This window comes from Lineus longissimus, chromosome 15 (assembly GCF_910592395.1).
Source record: "Lineus longissimus chromosome 15, tnLinLong1.2, whole genome shotgun sequence".
NCBI classification, from domain to species: domain Eukaryota; kingdom Metazoa; phylum Nemertea; class Pilidiophora; order Heteronemertea; family Lineidae; genus Lineus; species Lineus longissimus.
In genome coordinates, this window is record NC_088322.1 from 4,964,421 (window position 1) to 4,982,244 (window position 17,824).

At 41.4% G+C, this 17,824-nt stretch overlaps 2 protein-coding genes across 2 annotated transcripts; both read right to left on the reverse strand.

Moving 5' to 3' along the window:
* Positions 1-3,583: 3,583 nt before the first annotated feature.
* LOC135499367 (uncharacterized) lies at positions 3,584-14,281 on the reverse strand. The gene is made up of 16 exons (XM_064790113.1): positions 14,143-14,281; positions 12,085-12,113; positions 11,392-11,463; positions 10,577-10,648; positions 10,291-10,362; positions 9,560-9,616; positions 9,105-9,236; positions 8,505-8,675; positions 7,921-7,983; positions 7,258-7,326; positions 7,049-7,120; positions 6,100-6,257; positions 5,216-5,526; positions 4,637-4,818; positions 4,134-4,312; positions 3,584-3,779 (listed from the first exon to the last, which is right to left on the reverse strand). Exons 1-16 carry the CDS (start codon positions 14,279-14,281, stop codon positions 3,584-3,586), a joined length of 1,974 nt encoding a protein of 657 aa, XP_064646183.1.
* A 1,342-nt stretch (positions 14,282-15,623) lies between these two features.
* On the reverse strand, positions 15,624-17,056 carry LOC135499368 (uncharacterized). Its single transcript, XM_064790114.1, has one exon. It carries the CDS (start codon positions 16,857-16,859, stop codon positions 15,624-15,626), a length of 1,236 nt encoding a protein of 411 aa, XP_064646184.1. The 5' UTR covers positions 16,860-17,056.
* Positions 17,057-17,824: the final 768 nt, after the last annotated feature.

Below are 17,824 nucleotides of genomic sequence, written 5' to 3' on the forward strand. Positions count from 1 at the left end.
ACTCACCATGATCGAGTGCGTATTGAGACTAATATACTATACACCATGCATACATGTATGCATAATATGCATCTTAGCAACCCAAGAGCAAAGACAGGCATTATTCTATATAAGTGTCCTTAAAACCCCGAATTCTGTATGTATCTGCATACATTCCCTCCACAGAAATTAGATAAAATGGCCAGGGGCCATATGTGCTCACTTGTTGTCAATGAAAGGAACCCTGATGGTTGAAAGAGTTTGACCCCATGTGAGCTTGGAAATACTCTAGTTTCTTCTCAATAACACACCTTCTAGATATTCAAGCTTGCATTCTAGTACAGCCCCTGAAATAAACCCAATCGCCAGACATGGTCTGGAACACTCGAGTAGTTTTGTACGCCACAATATAGTAGGCCTAACGATTCTGTACTTATTTCGGGGGCGGTACTAGAATGCAAGTTTGAATATCTAGAAGGTGTGGTATTGAGAAGAAACTAGAGTAAGTTCAAAGTCTAGTGTTTTCTGCGATGTCAAGTTTGAACAATTCATGACAAGGCATGTCAGTGAAATTTACTAGTTTTACCTCTTAAACCTCCGGAATTCGGAAATTTTTTTGCACAGTGCTAAGCTGGTTCAGATTTTCAATGACAACAGGGGAGCGGAATATAAAACTTTTCACAAAAGTATATTTTACAATGGGTGATTTTAAAGTCGGTTTTACCACCAGATCTGGCACTAAACCCACCATCAATTTGTCATCCACCAAACACTTCAATAAACCATACTAAGATAAAACCATGCTTAAAGACTACGTAAGAAACACATGCTTCTCAGTGTAAAGATTAAAATATATGTACTGTGTCGACTCTATTTAGCCGGTTTTGGTCTGGTACATAGGCATATTACACATACAGTCTCTTCAACCAGCTCAATAGCGTCTCAACGGTGTCTTTCAAAGTCTCCAAATGCAATGAATTAAATCAAAGCTACTGTTTTTACATGTAATAGAAATCACCATTGCTGACCAGAATACAACTAAAGGAATATTTGAAATTATGAAAAATATTCATCAGATGCAAGTTGATAACCAACACCAACTTCGAAATCTGGTCAGTGTTTAGCCGAATGCAGTACGTATTGTTAACAGTAATGTGAAATATATTGCTTGTGCCAAACATCACACCAAGATGGGATTAAGACCCCACTCTTGGTGTTAAGTGTGACACTAAACCTGCAGGATTAGAAATCCAGGTGTTAAAACTAACACTTTACCAGGTTTCGATTCTGGGTTTATCATAAGGTATTCTTTCAGGGTCAGTTTAAGAGTTACGTAAGAGAAAACAAAGTACTATTTTTAACCCGATAGCAGTATTTTAACACTAAATCTCATTTTTAAACCAAAACCAACTTCCAAACCACCCAATCTACTGGTATTGCAATTCCCTTGTACAACCTTGGAAAATTATCAAAAATAAACAAGCAGACTGATTTAAAAACATCAGCAGTACATACATCAGCAGTAAATCCGGTTTGGTACATGTACATGTATATAAGGGAAACTTTCCACTCAGAAGAACTTTCTGAAATCTCAGTTTTAAGGTATATTCATTACAAGTAGTAAACCAGCGAAGAAAAACCTTTTTGTCTATGTAATAAGGAACCTAACATAAACATCCAAATTTTTATGTTAGGATCGGGCGACTTCCCACATGGACCTTACGTACCACTCAACGTACAAAATAATGTAACGTGACATACAATGTACTACATGAAGTGCAGGCATTAAAACGAATGGACTGGAAAAAATCTTCACAATCCATCCCCGTGGCTTTTTTGCTTTTAGGAAAGTGAAACACAGATTGACATTTTGAGCCCCTTTTCACATGATCAAAGTGTGGATAATATTGCTCTCACAATGATAACAAATTCATTGACACCTTTAAAGATCAAGTTTTATACCAGCAAACTACAAAACTGATGCAGTTATCAAGACCTATTCCCTATTTGAATTAAGATCACCATTATGCCATACATGTATGGGCCAAATGGGCTATTGAAAGTTTTAATTGGTGCTCTAAAGGAGAGACTATAAACAGATTCCAAGCTGGTCCAACTGAATTACACCAATAATGATCTCTCCCATGTGACAGCTAACCAAAACTATTTACGCTAGAAGGTTGATTATGGATGCTGTATGAAAACAACCCATTTTTTCAAATGTGCATAATCACTACAAGATAACCAATTTACTATCCTAACTCATACATGTAGTTCCCCTTTAATGGGTTGCAGGTTGTTAAAACTCAGGAAGTTGTAACTTCAGATTCACTTACCTATTTGCCCACGCTTTTTTTTACATGTACAGACTGTTTAAATGCCTTCACACGAGTACATACAAATCAAGTCAATACTTTTATACAATCCCAAAAAATTAGACCAAAAATGGTTCATACATGTAGCACCTTTGGACTGTTTACAGCTACATATTATAATGTAATACTGCCAAACATTGCTGTCACAGATCAGAGAGGCAGTTGCAAACATCATTAAAAACTATTAGTACTTTCTGAATAAACTTTCATGTGGATGACAACTGGAGGCAGTGAGCAGTTAAGCTTGCCCAAATACTCCTGAATTTAGGATGCCAAATGTCATTTGCTCCATGAACTCATCATAGTTTTTGTTGTTGAGTGGAATGCCAATCCGACACCCACAAGTGTCGCCATGAGGTAGGTTTCCTTTGCAGTAATATGCTCCTTGTCCATCTTCAAAGCCAAGAGGGGGAATGTTTTCTAATCCAGTCGCAAATGCCAAAATGTTAGCAAGTGTAGGCCCGGTAACATCTTTTCCAAAATCGTCATCTGAAACATTGAAAAGGCATCATAAGACTTAATTGCATTGACTACGTACATGTACGTAGATGTACGTGCAAGCTTCATCTTCAATAACACATATTATACCCAGCGTTGATCACACTGCATTTCCAGCTCTAAAATTATAATTAATTTTTTCTACCCCTCATGACTTTCATTAATTGACCCCCATTTGAGCCCTTTTGGTTGTTCCATGAGATTGGCCTGATGACCTTTGGGACCAGCTACTCAGTTTGTATATCTCTTTAATATATACCAGCTTGGTTATCAAGTTATGGGGCAGAATGCGAAAAAGGTTTGTGGTCTGGCAGCCATCATGGATTGGGGCTTGGGAACCTTCGAGGCCCTAGGCCTTCATGCCACAAAAATTCTGCTGGACAAGCTGTAATTGTATGGTCAGTTCGAGGCAGGAAATTCAAAACCGGGGTCATACAGGGTCAAACTAGATTTTGCTCACTACCGCCAACTAGTGATCTAAATCGAAACCAATCTTTTTACTGCAAATCATGCAAACCTCTTCAACGTTATTTCAAGCTTCTACCTGCTGGAATAAAGCGTTTTTTTGTGATTTACGCTGTTTGCCCTCTAGTATAAATTTGAATTCAATTTGAATTGTGCTGAATCTTCTGTCAGCAACATACATGTATCTATTTTGGTCAAAATTGAAGTGCCCAGGTCTTACAGTTACGAAATCCCCAATCTTGTCCACAGGAGAAGGACAGACACCATTATTCTACGAGCTCAGCTGCTGACTGTTTATGGCCCTCGTTGCTCTTTTTATCAGCGGTGACTGTGAGGGAGAAGAGACTTGTCATGGTTTCAGCAGTCAATGGAGTTGGGGAATGGCAAAACAAAGGCCTGAATTTTTCCCTATTTGCCCTTATCATGGGGAGGAGACCCAGAGTTTCAAGTCCAGAGCAGAGGCTGAAAAGAATTAACAGAAAATTAATACATGAAAATGTAACATGCTATAGTATGCAGGCAAAGAGAAATTTTATGCCACTTCACTGCTGTGACCTCTGAAAGTGTGCCATAATGAAGACACTTGCCCTCGGCCAGATGTACAATGTACCAATGGTGACAGACTGGTGGCAATCAGGCAAGTAGTAAAGCATAATCATACATGTAAGTTATGCTCAGTTTTCAGATATGGCTTACACTTGACAATAAAAGGATTTTTTGCTTTGAATTGCTTGATCTTGCTTTAAATTGAAAACACAGATCGTGCATTGTTATGAAAAGAGTTCTGATCTATTTGTGTAAAATGCAGATTTTCACCTGTCAACGCAGGATCTTGCCCTGTCAATCACTTGGAATCTGATTGCAGACTCTGTTATCTTAGTTTTATCTGACAGCCTTTTCACGTGGATGAAGTTGCCAGATATTTCAAGAAATGAGGCTGCAACATCACTCATAAGAGCTTCACGCAGTTCATTTAAATCAGAAGCATCATGGATCTGAAAATATGAAAATATCATCAGATTATAACTAACTAAAGTCTTCCTCGCTAGTGCAGTGGACCAAAATATAGCCTCATAAAACCACCAGGGTATCCTCTGTTCATGTTTTGGAGCCTTTAAAGGAACTGGAAACACTGATCTCTTCCATGGTCTTGCATTGCTTTCAGTGCTGCTGCATGTATGAAGGTAATATTCTCACAATTTCAAATTGTCATTGTGAAACAATACTGCGGGCAAGGCTGATCTTGTCTTTTACATGTAAGTTATTTTAAGTTGTTTTTGAAATCAATAAATGTACCAGACTCTTTGCTCCATACAAACCTTTTCAATTAATGCTCTGATTTCCTCTGGATACACATTGTCAATAGTTGGTTTTGCTCCCTCATATCCCAAGGTTACCATGTCATATAACAAGTCAGAAAAGAAGTGGGGACCACTACATCCGTGAGCGAGGGACAGGGCTATTGTCTGCCCACACACTTTGTAAAGGTTCTTTCCAGTCGCTGAAGTGAAAGAGATGTGAAAAGAAGGGTGCCGCAAAATTCAAATCATTATTGACCTGCATACGTAGGTCACTAAATTGGTCTGCTCTCAGAACAATATCCCATTCAAAAATTTGAGTTGATATCTATGTCAATTCATTGTTTTTGAGACGGCCAATATAAATGAAATCCTCCGCAAAAGTAATGACTTGTCGTACATGTAGTGGTTAGGGGCGATGGGACGAGGCCTAATCACTACATATGTCCGTAGTGTAGTACATGTAGACCACCAGCGAATATTGTATCCCTTTAAGGCCAATACAAAAGTGTGCAAACTAAGCAAAAATGTGCTTCATACATGTACCAGAGATAACTTTTGTAGCGTGGGCATGAAAAATATGTATTCGATATAACCTACCTGCAAGGCTGGGTACGACCATCTTTGCCCCTGCTGGCCCAGCAAACATGCTAGACCTATGGAGGGCCTGGTACATAAGGGTAAACCATTCCCGTTTTGGGCCACCGGTGTCCAGGGCTCCCTCCGAGATCCCTGCGTTGTCCATGAATTTGACGGAAACCTTTCCATCATCTCTAAACTTCTTGCGGTTTAAAGCTCGTCCACCTCCATCTAGCACATTATTGCGGACAACATTGATGTTATTTGTGCCGTTATCTGGGCTGATCAATGACCGCAGCAAGGTCAATAGTTCCTTCAAGGAACTCTCATCACTGCTGAAAAATTAAAAGAAGCCTTTTTGAACCTCAGTCGAGTGGCTGACGTAACGGGCACTTTATTTTGATTTCGTTTGATTGTTTTGCTCAATTTACCTTGGGCAATTTTTGCACTGGTGTATTCTAAACCAATTTAGAATCTGCTAGTTTGACATTTCCTCAACTTTGGCCGTCACGAAAAAAGCATCCAATCAAATGGACTAGTCCAAGCAAAAGGGGCCAGGATCGGAAAATAAGAGCAAGATGCGGGATCCATGCTAAGGTCAACTTACAGTTGGTGACAGCTCTGGACACTGCCGTCTGTGCAGCCACATTGATGTAACTAGTGAGGGGGGGAGGGGTAGCTGGCAAATTCCATCTTGCCTGTGGCTGGTGGCAGACACAAACAGGAAAATGTGACAAAGCAAAACTGGAACACACACTCATGTGCAAAGTTCCAGCGTTAGAATAGTGTTTTGGTCACATAACCTCTCTGTTTGCACCCTAAACATGCTAAATGCTCTGGCACGAACCTCACTCCAACCCTTGGCGATTAAAGTAATTAAGGAGGCCCGTGAAACTACTACTAACCGTTTGCTGGGAGCAGCAGGAACCTGGTGCCTAGGACTTGGCGGTGGTGTAGGAGACCGAGGACTTAATGAACGTACAGGAGAACTTTGGCTCGATTGTGATGGTGGACTGAACTGTGGTGGTGGTGGTGATGAATGTGATCCTGCTGCAGAGGCTGCCTAGGATAGAAATTAACGGCCTTTTAAAAGCATGCACCACAAAAATAGTCTTGCAGTAAATAAGGAAGTCACCATTGCAACCTTCTTTCTACAGCTTTCTGCAAAATGGGTTACAATAATCTTATCGAACTGGTGCTTAAGGTTTAGTCAACTATGCCATAGAATATTGGCACAAATATATTGCCAACACAAATTAGGAGCTGAACTCTTAAATTCATCCAGGCACTTTTAGTGTGACAGTCAATATCGACAGTGCAGAATCAATTTCTGATCTTGAACACCGATAAAATGATTAAATGTGATTTTGAATCCTTTTGAATTTATGTTGTATTATATTAAAGATATAATAACACAGGTTCAAACTGACCTTAAATCGTTCTGGCTTTACATCGAGGTATACACCCTTCCTATAATTCCTCGGCTTATTTTGGAACTAGCATTTTCCTCCTTTGACGTCATAATAACATTCAAGGCTGCTGGTCAACCATGACTTTCACCTTTGTCAGTCCTCGTCATAGGCCGAGTTTCCTCTAATGACATCACTATTGAACATACAGCACCACCATTATAGGAATTGTGTATACAGTATACAAACACGCCTCCGAACAAAGGCTTTATGGTCATGAACACTTTGTGTAGCCATTGTTCACCAGCTTGTCCATATACCATGTAGCTTAATATTGCCCCAGTCATAAAATTCTACCTCTGCGACCATGGAGATAAGGTTATAAGGTCAAAACTGTTAGTTACTCTTACAGAAAATGTCACATTTCTTTAAAATGTATACATACACTTGTTGCAAGCAGCACCTCTCCTGGCATGAAGTCATCACCACTATCCAATGTTGATGCTTGAACATCATTCTGTAAAGCAATGATTTGTCAATAAAGCAAAGCATCATTGACTCGAACAAAACAGTCAAACTAACACTTGTTCATAATTTGAGCTAACTGATAAATGTTGCTGACCTTAAAATATGGCAAATGTTATTTTTTCATACCGAGAGCTCTGGTAATTCACCCGGACCAAGTAAGGTATCATCACTGTGGTTCTCTCTACGGCGCTTAGTCTGTAATCAGAGAGAGGGAATTATCATGCTGTAAAAGGTAATTAAAAGAGAGCAACAGACATCAACGAATAGTGAATGCAAAGCTGTTTAAAACCGCCAATGACCTTCAGCTAACAACTGATTATGTTATGCTGCCCAAGCTGCATTTTTGATGGTTGCTTAAAAACTGAACAATTGAAAAAATCTGTCTCTCTTAAAAATTGAATACTTGTGCCTGAAAAAATATATTTTCCCTTGAAATTTGTGACTATTCAGTAATCTTCGGAATTTCGGAAGTCACAATACATTTGTCTCAATCTTTGCATTGACCTCCTTTTTTCTTCATGAATTTACTGGTTGGAACTGATCTTTCCGGATGCCACTTGACTACATGTATAACAGGTTGCTGTCAGAGCTGAAGAGCAAATGTTACATACCGGGAGAACAGGTGATTCCCTTGCATTATTAAGTCCATGAACATCATCGCTGTTTAGGCCCTATGACCTTGAAAAGTAGTACATGTATTTCCACAAAGCCAGATTTGACAAGGTATGGGCATTTGGATTACATTTGGATGAACATATACAATCAACGTTTAACCAAAACTGAACTTACCGATGGTGTGCCTGCAGGCACATGATTGAATTCAAATTCCTCTGTTTCACTGAGGTCCACAACCTAGGACAATAAAAAGAATTACATGTATTTCTACCTGTTTTTGTGAGTGAGTGACCATACCTTTCATAAAAATTTTAAATGTTTACTACGTGCCACATAATCGTATGTATTCATCAAAAATTATGTGTGTCCCAGTGTAGTGAATCATTGCGTCAAAATGAAGGCTAAGGGAGGCATGTAGCCATCGCAGATTGCCAACGAAGCATACTTTCTATATCAGAAGGATGATTTCTTGAATTTGGTGCAGAGCTTACACATGAGGAGCATCACAAACATCACATACTATCTCATTTTACTGACAAAGCTGCAACCTCGCATTACCACTGAGAGACAGGTGGTGATAGTTGCCCGTCATGTTTTTTACATCCTAAGGCAGTCCCCAGGTATGCTAACAGGGACCTGCAATGTTTGAAATGTACACTATATAATATTACAAGACCGCTCACTGAAATATCTTGACTAAACCCTGTCAACATACCACATGTCATCGCATTAGCCCACAAGGTGAGCAATTAACTCACCGTTTCATAGGTGTCCCAAAGAACATTCAAAACAATGTTTGAGGAAATTCCCATGTCCCCCAGAGGCGTTTGTCCGGGCGACATGGAAGAAATGTGCCTTGTCGTTGTGGCAACATTGATGCTGAATTGCTCTGTTGACTCACTGTGAGCACCAATGAAGTCTACTAGGAACTGAAATGACAGAAAAAAGCATCCAAAAATGATCTCATTCAATCTTTGGCAATACAGATACCGGTACACATATTTTCATTGAACCTTTACATCTCAGGTCATACGACATTGTTTCAGTTATTTTCTCAGATTTAAAAACAAAAACAAACTGTAAAGCAATGAGGAATGGTTGTCACTTGGGTCTTATAAAAGCTGTATTTTATGGAATTCGGTGAAAAGTTGGGGTTTTCCGTGGTCTCCTTTCGGATGTTTCTCTTAGGATATATGATTGGATACATGTAGCTCAAATGCTTAGACAACAGCCCAATGTTTTTTAAATTTCAGACAGAGGATGACAAACAGTGACAACGAATGCTGAAGTCATTGAAAAAATTTCATCTCCACGTAACAAAATGATAATTTTTTTAACCATTAATGAGATATACATACGCAAAAAGGGTCTGAAGGCAGGAATCGCCTGACGCTGGAATCGCCTGAAGAGGTCCGAATTTTGATTATAAACCCTTGGCCTTCTTGAATGGTGGGAGAGTCATTCAACCGAGCACGTCTCCTCTCCCTAGCCTGAGAAGAAATAAAACTTAATTATAACTTAATCAAACTTGATTATATTCAAAACAGAGAGAACTCCTGCTTCGTGAGGTCAATAAATAATGACCTGACATGTGACAACGTGGTATAGATGAACCTTGAATTTTACTTGGAATAACATGTACATAGTACATCATTCAGCAGTCCCCAGTCAACTTTCTATAATTAAAGGTGTATGAATATCAACCAACCCCTATAATTGGATTTTTTCAAATACCGGTAAACCAGCTGACAGCTGGTTGTTACGAACTCAGCACAATCCATAGACTTTAATATGGAAATGAAATTGAACTGACCTGAGCATCTTCAAACAAACGTTTCACTTTTTGCTCTTCAATTATCCTGTCTGCCACCTAAAAGTGTGAAAAAAAGATGATTTATGCCAATTGACCTATGGCGACCTTGAAAAGCAGGTCAAATATCTTGCGTAATATGACATATATTTCATATCATTTCATGTACCTTTGATAAAAACTTGTGATGACGAGCACTTAGCAATTGAACCTGATCCACGCTGAGCTTCTAGGTGTCATCACGGAGGGGAACATGCCCCAAATTTCAAGTCAACGAGTCAATCAGCCACTGAAAACACCTTGCTTAAAAATAAGGATGGCAGAGCCTGCGTCATAAGACAAGCTCGTCTTACTGGAGGTGAACCAAAAATTAAACACTTTGGCAAAGCGGTATAGGAACTGATAAGAGAGATAACGAAATGATTATCCAAGTCTTGCTCTTTCTACCCATTACCGCCGGGCAAAGTAGGTTGAGAATTCTCCAATAGATAGCAGCTTACTTTCCTTTGGTCAGCCTGCAAGAATGCATTATACTCCTCGTCTTGAAGGCAAAGGAGGCACGTTTCACCGCGACTAATTCCAACAGTCCGTTTGCAACGCAAACAATGATGCTGAAGAAGACACAAGACACATTTTGTTCATTGAATTCACATCTGCCTGACAGCATTTTTACGAGAAACCGGAGTGACTGCCCATAGAAACTTCACTATATATGCCATGATGAAATTACTTACTGCCATCCCCTCCCTGTTTGGACCTCTTCCCTCGGTTGCGCTTGCGCTAGTGGCAGTGGATGCCGGATGATTCTATGATAGAAACAAACATAGAACAGTTTTCCCAATATTTATCACTCCATACCTAGATCACTGCAATGCAATTCCAATTTGAGTAGCAAATGTAAAGAGAAAGTGTATAAGTTGCTCATTTAAATTACCTCTGGCCTGATTACTAGTTTTTACCAGAAACTCGAGTGACTACCCATACCAACTTCACTATATACGCCATGAAGAAATGACTTACTGCCATCCCCTCCCTGTTTGGACCTCTTCCCTCGGTTGCGCTTGCGCTAGTGGCAGTGGATGCCGGAGGATTCTATAATAAAAAACAAACATAGAACAGTTTTCCCAATATTTATCACTCCATACCTAGATCACTGCAATGCAATTCCAATTTGAGTAGCAAATGTGAAGAGAACAAGTATAAGTTGCACATGTGAATTACGTCTAGCCTGAATACTAGTTTTTACGAGAAACTCAAGTGACTACCCATACCAACTTCACTATATACGCCATGAAGAAATTACTTACTGCCATCCCCTCCCTGTTTGGACCTCTTCCCTCGGTTGCGCTTGCGCTAGTGGAAGTGGATGCCGGAGGATTCTATAATAGAAACAAACATAGAACAGTTTTCCCAATATTCATCAGTCCATACCCAGTTCACTGCAATTCCAATTTGAGTAGCAAATGTGAAGCGAGAATGTATAAGTGGCTCATTTGAATTACCAATAGCAACTACACTACATAATGCCTTGAAGAAATAACTTACTGCCATCCCCTCCCTGTTTGGACCTATTCCCTCGGTTGCGCTTGCGCTAGTGGCAGTGGATGCCGGAGGATTCTATAATAGAAACAAACATAGAACAGTTTTCCCAACATTCATCAGTCCATACCCAGTTTATTGCAATTCCAATTTGAGTAGCAAATGTGAAGCGAGAATGTATAAGTGGCTCATTTGAATTACCTCTGGCCTGATTACTAGTTTTTAAAGGAAACTCAAGTGACTAACATGACTGACCATAGCAACAACACAACATACGCCATGAAGAAATTACTTACTGCCATCCCCTCCCTGTTTGGACTTCTTCCCTCGGTTGCACTTGCGCTAGTGGCAGTGGATGCCGGAGGATTCTATAATAGAAACATACATAGAACAGTTTTCCCAATACCCGGTTCACTATAATTCCAGTTTGAGTAGCAAATGTGAAGAGAAAATGTATAAGTGGCTCATTTGAATTACCTCTAGCCTGAATACTAGTTTTTACGAGAAACTCAAGTGACTACCCAACCTGCTGAATTCCAGTTCATAAGTGATATGGATGAAAATGTGGAAAATAGGGATGTCAACAGGTTTCCATTCAGAAACTCAATGATCGATGCATAAGTTGATGATTGACTGAGTGGTGAGAATGGCATTGTATTGCTCGCAGTGGATGATGGACACTGTGGTATTGCATAGCTTCCCTTCCGATGAGCCAAAAAAATTCGAAAGGGAAAAATATTTGACAGAAACAATCAATGAATGGAACATACATTTAAAGGAATCCTCTTGGAAGGCACCACGTAAAGTGTCTTCTTCCCAGGACAATGCTTAAACAAATCTCGCGGCGTCCTGTGGAGTGGGGGCAGTGGCAACAATAAGGCTTTCTCATTTGCCTTTCTGTATGCCCAGGTGTGCCCCTCCAACTTTGGGCAATGTGTTCTCAGGAACTCTTCGAATTCCTCTCAACTAAAGTTCCTTGGAACTTTCACCCGCTCCTTTTCTCCATCTTGGAGGGTGCCTTAAATGACAAGAATAGAATAGACTTAAAGGAGTAATTCTAAAAGTAAGGGAAATATTACCAAGGGTTGGCTGCCTGGTCACCTTCCAGTTCCACTGCAACTGTTCATAAAATGGAAAAATCAAGGAATCAATACAATGTGACGTGCTGCGCGGAGGGAGGATTCTGCATTAGACGGCATCGATGATGTGAGTGGAAATGGAGTATATGTTGTGAAGGGTACACAGAAGTAATTTAATTTCAAATGCTAACCATATAAATTTGTCAAGTTTAGCGCCCCGTAGATTTCTCCCAGACACTCAGATGTAAGTAAGTAATATCCAGCAGGTTTATAGTCCGGGGCTGGATCTTCAAACCATTTTTAATTGTCGGTTGATCGTGATGATTTCAGGTTTGGGGGGGGGGGGGGGGGGGGGGGTTTGTCTGAACTAAAGCATGGAGGTATTAAGTGCCTAAAACTTGCCTCGACGCAATGAGAAACCCATTTTCTGGTTGTACTATACGGGACCAATTTTGTCAATTAGGTGGTGAGGCCATTTTGAAGCCACACAAAATCATTAGACCAGCAGCATCTCATTAATTCTATTCATTATGACCAAAAAATGCATGCAAAAATACTTTTGGGTTGCCATGGCACTGATTGAAGAAAAATATCAGAAACTGTAAATCAATTTCTTGCATACAATACAACCTATTCTCCCGCATCAAATTACTTGTGTGTAACCTGAAGTCGAACATCGGTGTGCAGTGACATGGCAGGAAACGTCTTTTGCGCCAGGACTTGTGCATGCTAAAAAATTTTAAAGACGGCTTTCTGCTTTGCTCATGGCATGTCTGGCCGTGAATACAATAATTTGCTTCAAAACTGCAAAGACTGTTTTTCGTATGGGGGCCATCCAAGATGGTTATTGTCATGGAAAAGAATCTGCTGGGGCGCCCTCTCTCTTTTTTTACAGAATGACGCTTCCCTGTGCGGGGAACAGCCTGGCCACTCCTATTCATGCTGAATCTGAAGAGAAAAAGCAGATTTTAAAACAAGAAAATCATAATTTAACTGCAGTGCTTAAATGGACCATTATGCATGTTTGGAAAATTCTAGGTAGTGATCATGAAGTCCCAACCGCATGCTGCCAACAAGCAAAATTCGTTGCCTATAGACCCGCAAATATACCTTTTCAAAGAAGTTTGTTTTGGAGCTGAACATTAGTAATGTGCTTCAACAGGGAACAAGCCGACACAAAGGCATGGCTTACAAGTTTACTTGCGCTGTCTAATTCTGATGCTTTAATTCTCCAAGGCCTGGAATTGTATTCATGTTATTGGGATTTGTTTGGCATGAATAAGTTTGGGATAAGTATTTTTAGCTCAGCTGACAAAGTCAGCCGAGCTTGTCAAATAAGTTGTTCAGTGGCGTCCGTCTGTCCATCCATCCATCCATCCATCCATCCGTCCGTTAAACCCATGGTGCACATTTTGTAACCGTAAGACCTAGAGACTTCAATTTTGCATTTCTGGATACTTCTGGTCAAACTCTACTTTCAAAACAAAATTTGTCGCCATTCGACCTACTTCCTGCGAGCGAGAGTGCATAAAGGAAACTGGCCTATATCGGCCTAGGAGCAGCAGAATTAGTCGAAATATGCTCTAATATTAAGATAAAATTCTTGAAAATCTATTTTATTGAGAAAAAGTTCAAAATTTTAACAGGAGAGGGCGCTACCTGCCTTTTAATTATTTCTGCCGATTCAAATTGCCGCCCGATGACGTCAGCCATCAATGAAGTCTCCTATTTGCCAGTTCTCAAAACATGGCAGCACACAACAAAAGCAGTAGCTCCAGGAATAAATCACTGTTCACTTCAGCTTCGTAATCGATTGTACCCCCACTTTATTGTGTTTTGTGTGGTGTTCCTATTCAATCAACGATGTAAGGCCTTATTATGTTGGTTTTAATTGAGAAGGTGCATTATAAGCGGCGTACGAAATACCGAAGCGGAGACAAAATGGCGGCATGTTGTTTACGCGCTTACCGGTCAAATCGTCCCCGATCAAAGTCGTCCCCTGGAAAAATCGTCCCCGCTGATACCAAATCGTCCCCGAGTCATATCGTCCCCATGTCAAGTCGTCCACGTCTTCATATTGCACTTCTGTTGCGTGTTTCTCCGTCATCTCAACGGCCAGTATTGTAGTTTTTTACGGTTAAAATACATGTAGGCCTACTCATATGAATTTTAGTAGAACATTGATGGCGTTTTGGGGTATAGAGTTGTTATCTTGGGAAAGGGTTCGGGTGATGTGTAGGCCTACCGGATGCTACCGGTATGCGTGCTGGATAGGCCTGGCCTACCTACTTTTGACTTTGGACTTCCTCTCCAATATGTAGGCTAACATAACATTAATTCGAATGAATAAAATATTTACAATGTGCTTCTGCTAACAACCTGGGCCTGGTTGTTCAAAACAATTTTTGTCACAACCCTGGCGTCTGAAGGCTTGACAAAAATTGTTTTGAACAACAGGCCCTGATGCTTTCTTGCGTCTGTTTTTTTATATGCGGTCCCGGTGATGCCATGCAGAGTACCTGCGTCTTCGTCGCACTTGTCAGAACGCAGAGGATTTTCATCAGAATAGTGTTGTGGGAGCCAAGTATCCGGGGGTGGGTCAGGAATTCGGGATGGGTGATGCAGTCGCTCGGCGGGGGCTCCGGGTATGAACAGTGTATCAGTGTTGGCCCCCTATTCTGTTATATTTAAAAAATAATGGAGAAATAAACTCGGACTTTAGTTATCAATGATTTATTAGGATGAAAAAGAAACAAAATTAAGTACAACAGCACAATCATTTAACGTTTAGTTTAGTGAACATAATATACATGATATAAGGAATTTCCAAGATGTTTTGGGTACAATAAAATAGTGGCGAACGCCATATTTCTGTTCAATTGCGGCAAATAAAAATAGCAAATTAGGCTACATCATGATATTGCAGAACACGTGGGCTTTGTGCATATAAAACACCTATTACATACACTTATTTTGTTTATCCGAGTCACGTTACAATTACAAACGAGAAGATGATAACTACATTAATAGGCAAGCACATTAATAGGCTGTTACTCTAAATAGAGTTTTTAAAAATATACTTTCCATATTTTATTAGTGTAGGCCCTATCTGCTTTGACCAGAGTTTTCTTCAGTTACATGTACCATTTTATGAAATGTATTGTTATTTCTCTTTCCCCAAATATGGGGGGTACAATAAAAATTATTATTATTATTATAGCCTACTACATGTAATATTAGATAACACCTTTAATAGTACAGTATATATAAAACCCTGATACTGATAGTACAGTTATAGAGTGATAGGCATACGGTACAACTCTAACTCAGTCGCCAATTCATCAATTAATTTACACATTATTATACCATTAAAAAAGAACGTCTTCCTCAGTTAAAGAGTTTATGGTTAGGCGCACCAGTGTCCGTTCGATTTTGTAACACCAGGTGGTTTAATTGTCCGTATTGCTGGCAACCAGATGCGAGCACTTTCGTAGGAGTTGAGTTGCCGTCTTCTTTTCCTGTATAAACTCGTCCCAAAGCGTGAAGATCTTCCCCTGTTGTTGTCTGTAGACCTTTCGCTGGCGGCGTTCCAGTTTGGCATCGGAGATGAAACGAACTTGCATCTCAATGAGACTGGCCTGCTCTTGTAGAAGGCGTGTCATCTTGTAGAATTCGAGATTCGACTTTGCGGCATGACGATTTAGCATTCCGTGCCATCCTTCGACGTCATTGTTCGTCCTCACGGGTTCCATGAAGATAGACCAGGTGCGCGGGCTCCACAGTTCGTTAGCGATCCATGTGCGGCGAACGTAATCCGTGAATTCTTGCAGAGCGGGCGTGTTGGCCTTCCTGACGAGCTTTTCGAACATCGGCTGGATATGTGCGTGCGGCAGGTACGGCAGGGCCATAAACTGTCTCAGCAACTTGTGGGTATCGTTATCGTTCTTGTATGCTGGCGAAAGACCGATTTCCTGAAACTTCCTCCATAAGCATTGGGCCCAGTGGAAGGAGCAGCCCATGATGCGAATATTGCCGAATACGAGAGGTATGGCACGCCACATCGCCGCTTCAAAGTCCACAACGATCTTTGCAACTTTTCTGTCCGGGCACATCCTTCGTATGGCCTTGAGCACTTTCTTGTAATCTTTTTTGCGTTTCCCCGACATCAGGATGAAGGCGACTGGTACTTGTTTTACGTTGTCTCCGCTCTTCACGAATGCGTGGATGGATGCGAGCTGGGTGAACGGCGCCTTGACCAACTTGAACGTCCCGTCAATATACCACGTTTTGGCATTCGAAAGGAGCTGGACCATCTTGTCAGTTGCGAATATTAGGTGACGTTTCTCGCCTACGGTGATGTCGGCACGAAGGAATGTCGCTGGAACGTATGTTTCGTCAATTTCGAAATCGAGGGTGGTAGGATCTTGTGGTCTGGCCTTCTGACGGTGACGATTCGCAGCTCTGGCTAGATTCTCTGGTTTCGAAAGCGCCGGAAGGGGTGCCGAAGTTTCGTGTATGCCTTCGTCGAGTAAGGCCCGGTTCACAATCTCCGCTGCCGACGTGAATACCTGCCGGGTGGCCGTCTTCTTCACGTCCGCTCGGATCTTCGCGGCAACGGCTGCACCGAGTTGTGCCTCGTGGACATGCGGCTGCACGCCCCGTGTGAAATTGTCTCCTTTTTGCATCACGGACGCCTTACACCAAACTACTTTGTTCCTGACGCTGCACGTCCATGTCGTGGTCCCCTTCGCGGTTCGTGGTCGTTTCTTTACAGTGTACGTGTAACCGTTGCTGTCTGCCAACTTCGTTTTCCCTCGCTGCGTCCCATCAGTGACCGTCGTGTAAGTGGTTGCTGGTCCGTCATCGCCGCCTACGTACTCTCGTGGTGTCTCATCAGCCATCGACGATTCTTCTAAACGCTCCGGGACTTCGAATTCTCCAAGGGTGGGGTCGGGGTCGTCTGCTGGCTCATCCACTTCCATCTCTTCCAACAAAGCGTCAGCTTCCACTTGCATCTCTTGCAACCAAGCGTCAGCTGCCTCCTGGAGTTCAGATGGGGTTGGAGCTTCATCTTGTCGATCTGTGGGGGTTGGAGTCTCATCTGGTCGATCTTGGTCTGCCAAAAACCACGTGCGTCGGGTCTGCTCCAACGAAAGACGACTGCTCTCAGCCAGGGGTTGTGGGACGCCCGTGATATTCGCATCGCACTCTGCACACGACCACTCAATGTCACTTCCCTCTGTCACGGCTCTTCTGTACTCGGCACGGCTGATACCAGTGTGGCACGTACGATGCTGCCAGCTACCGCAACCATCACATTGCAGGCCTTCTTGTCGTGGTCTCACAGGTCTCTTGCAGGAAATACAATCGTTCATTATGTTTTTTTTTTTTTTTTTGCAGCATAAACCCGCAGTGGGTATCTTTTATTTCACGTATCCAAACGGGCATATACAATTATTCATTTACAATTACTGTATACAGGGGTTTTACAAAAGATGTATCTATTTGTTTAAAATTTTTTCATTATTTTACTGTGAGCCCGTCCGGTGCCGTCCCGACGCCCGTGCTGAAAGCCCTATTGGCGAGACAGCACTCGGCGTCGCGACGGCCCCGTCGATCCCACAGTACTCCATATGGAATTGGGGGACTA

What these genes read in the sequence shown, in the direction of transcription:
- LOC135499368 (XM_064790114.1), bottom strand. Translation starts at nt 16,859, where the DNA reads ATGCAAAAAGGAGACAATTTCACACGGGGCGTGCAGCCGCATGTCCAC.
- LOC135499367 (XM_064790113.1), bottom strand. Translation starts at nt 14,281, where the DNA reads ATGACGGAGAAACACGCAACAGAAGTGCAATATGAAGACGTGGACGAC. An exon ending in CAAACAGGGAGGGGATGGCA is followed by an intron (nt 10,649 to 11,391) that starts GTAAGTAATTTC and finishes TTTTTATTATAG; the next exon opens with AATCCTCCGGCATCCACTGC. An exon ending in TCAGAGCATTAATTGAAAAG is followed by an intron (nt 4,313 to 4,636) that starts GTTTGTATGGAG and finishes TCATATTTTCAG; the next exon opens with ATCCATGATGCTTCTGATTT.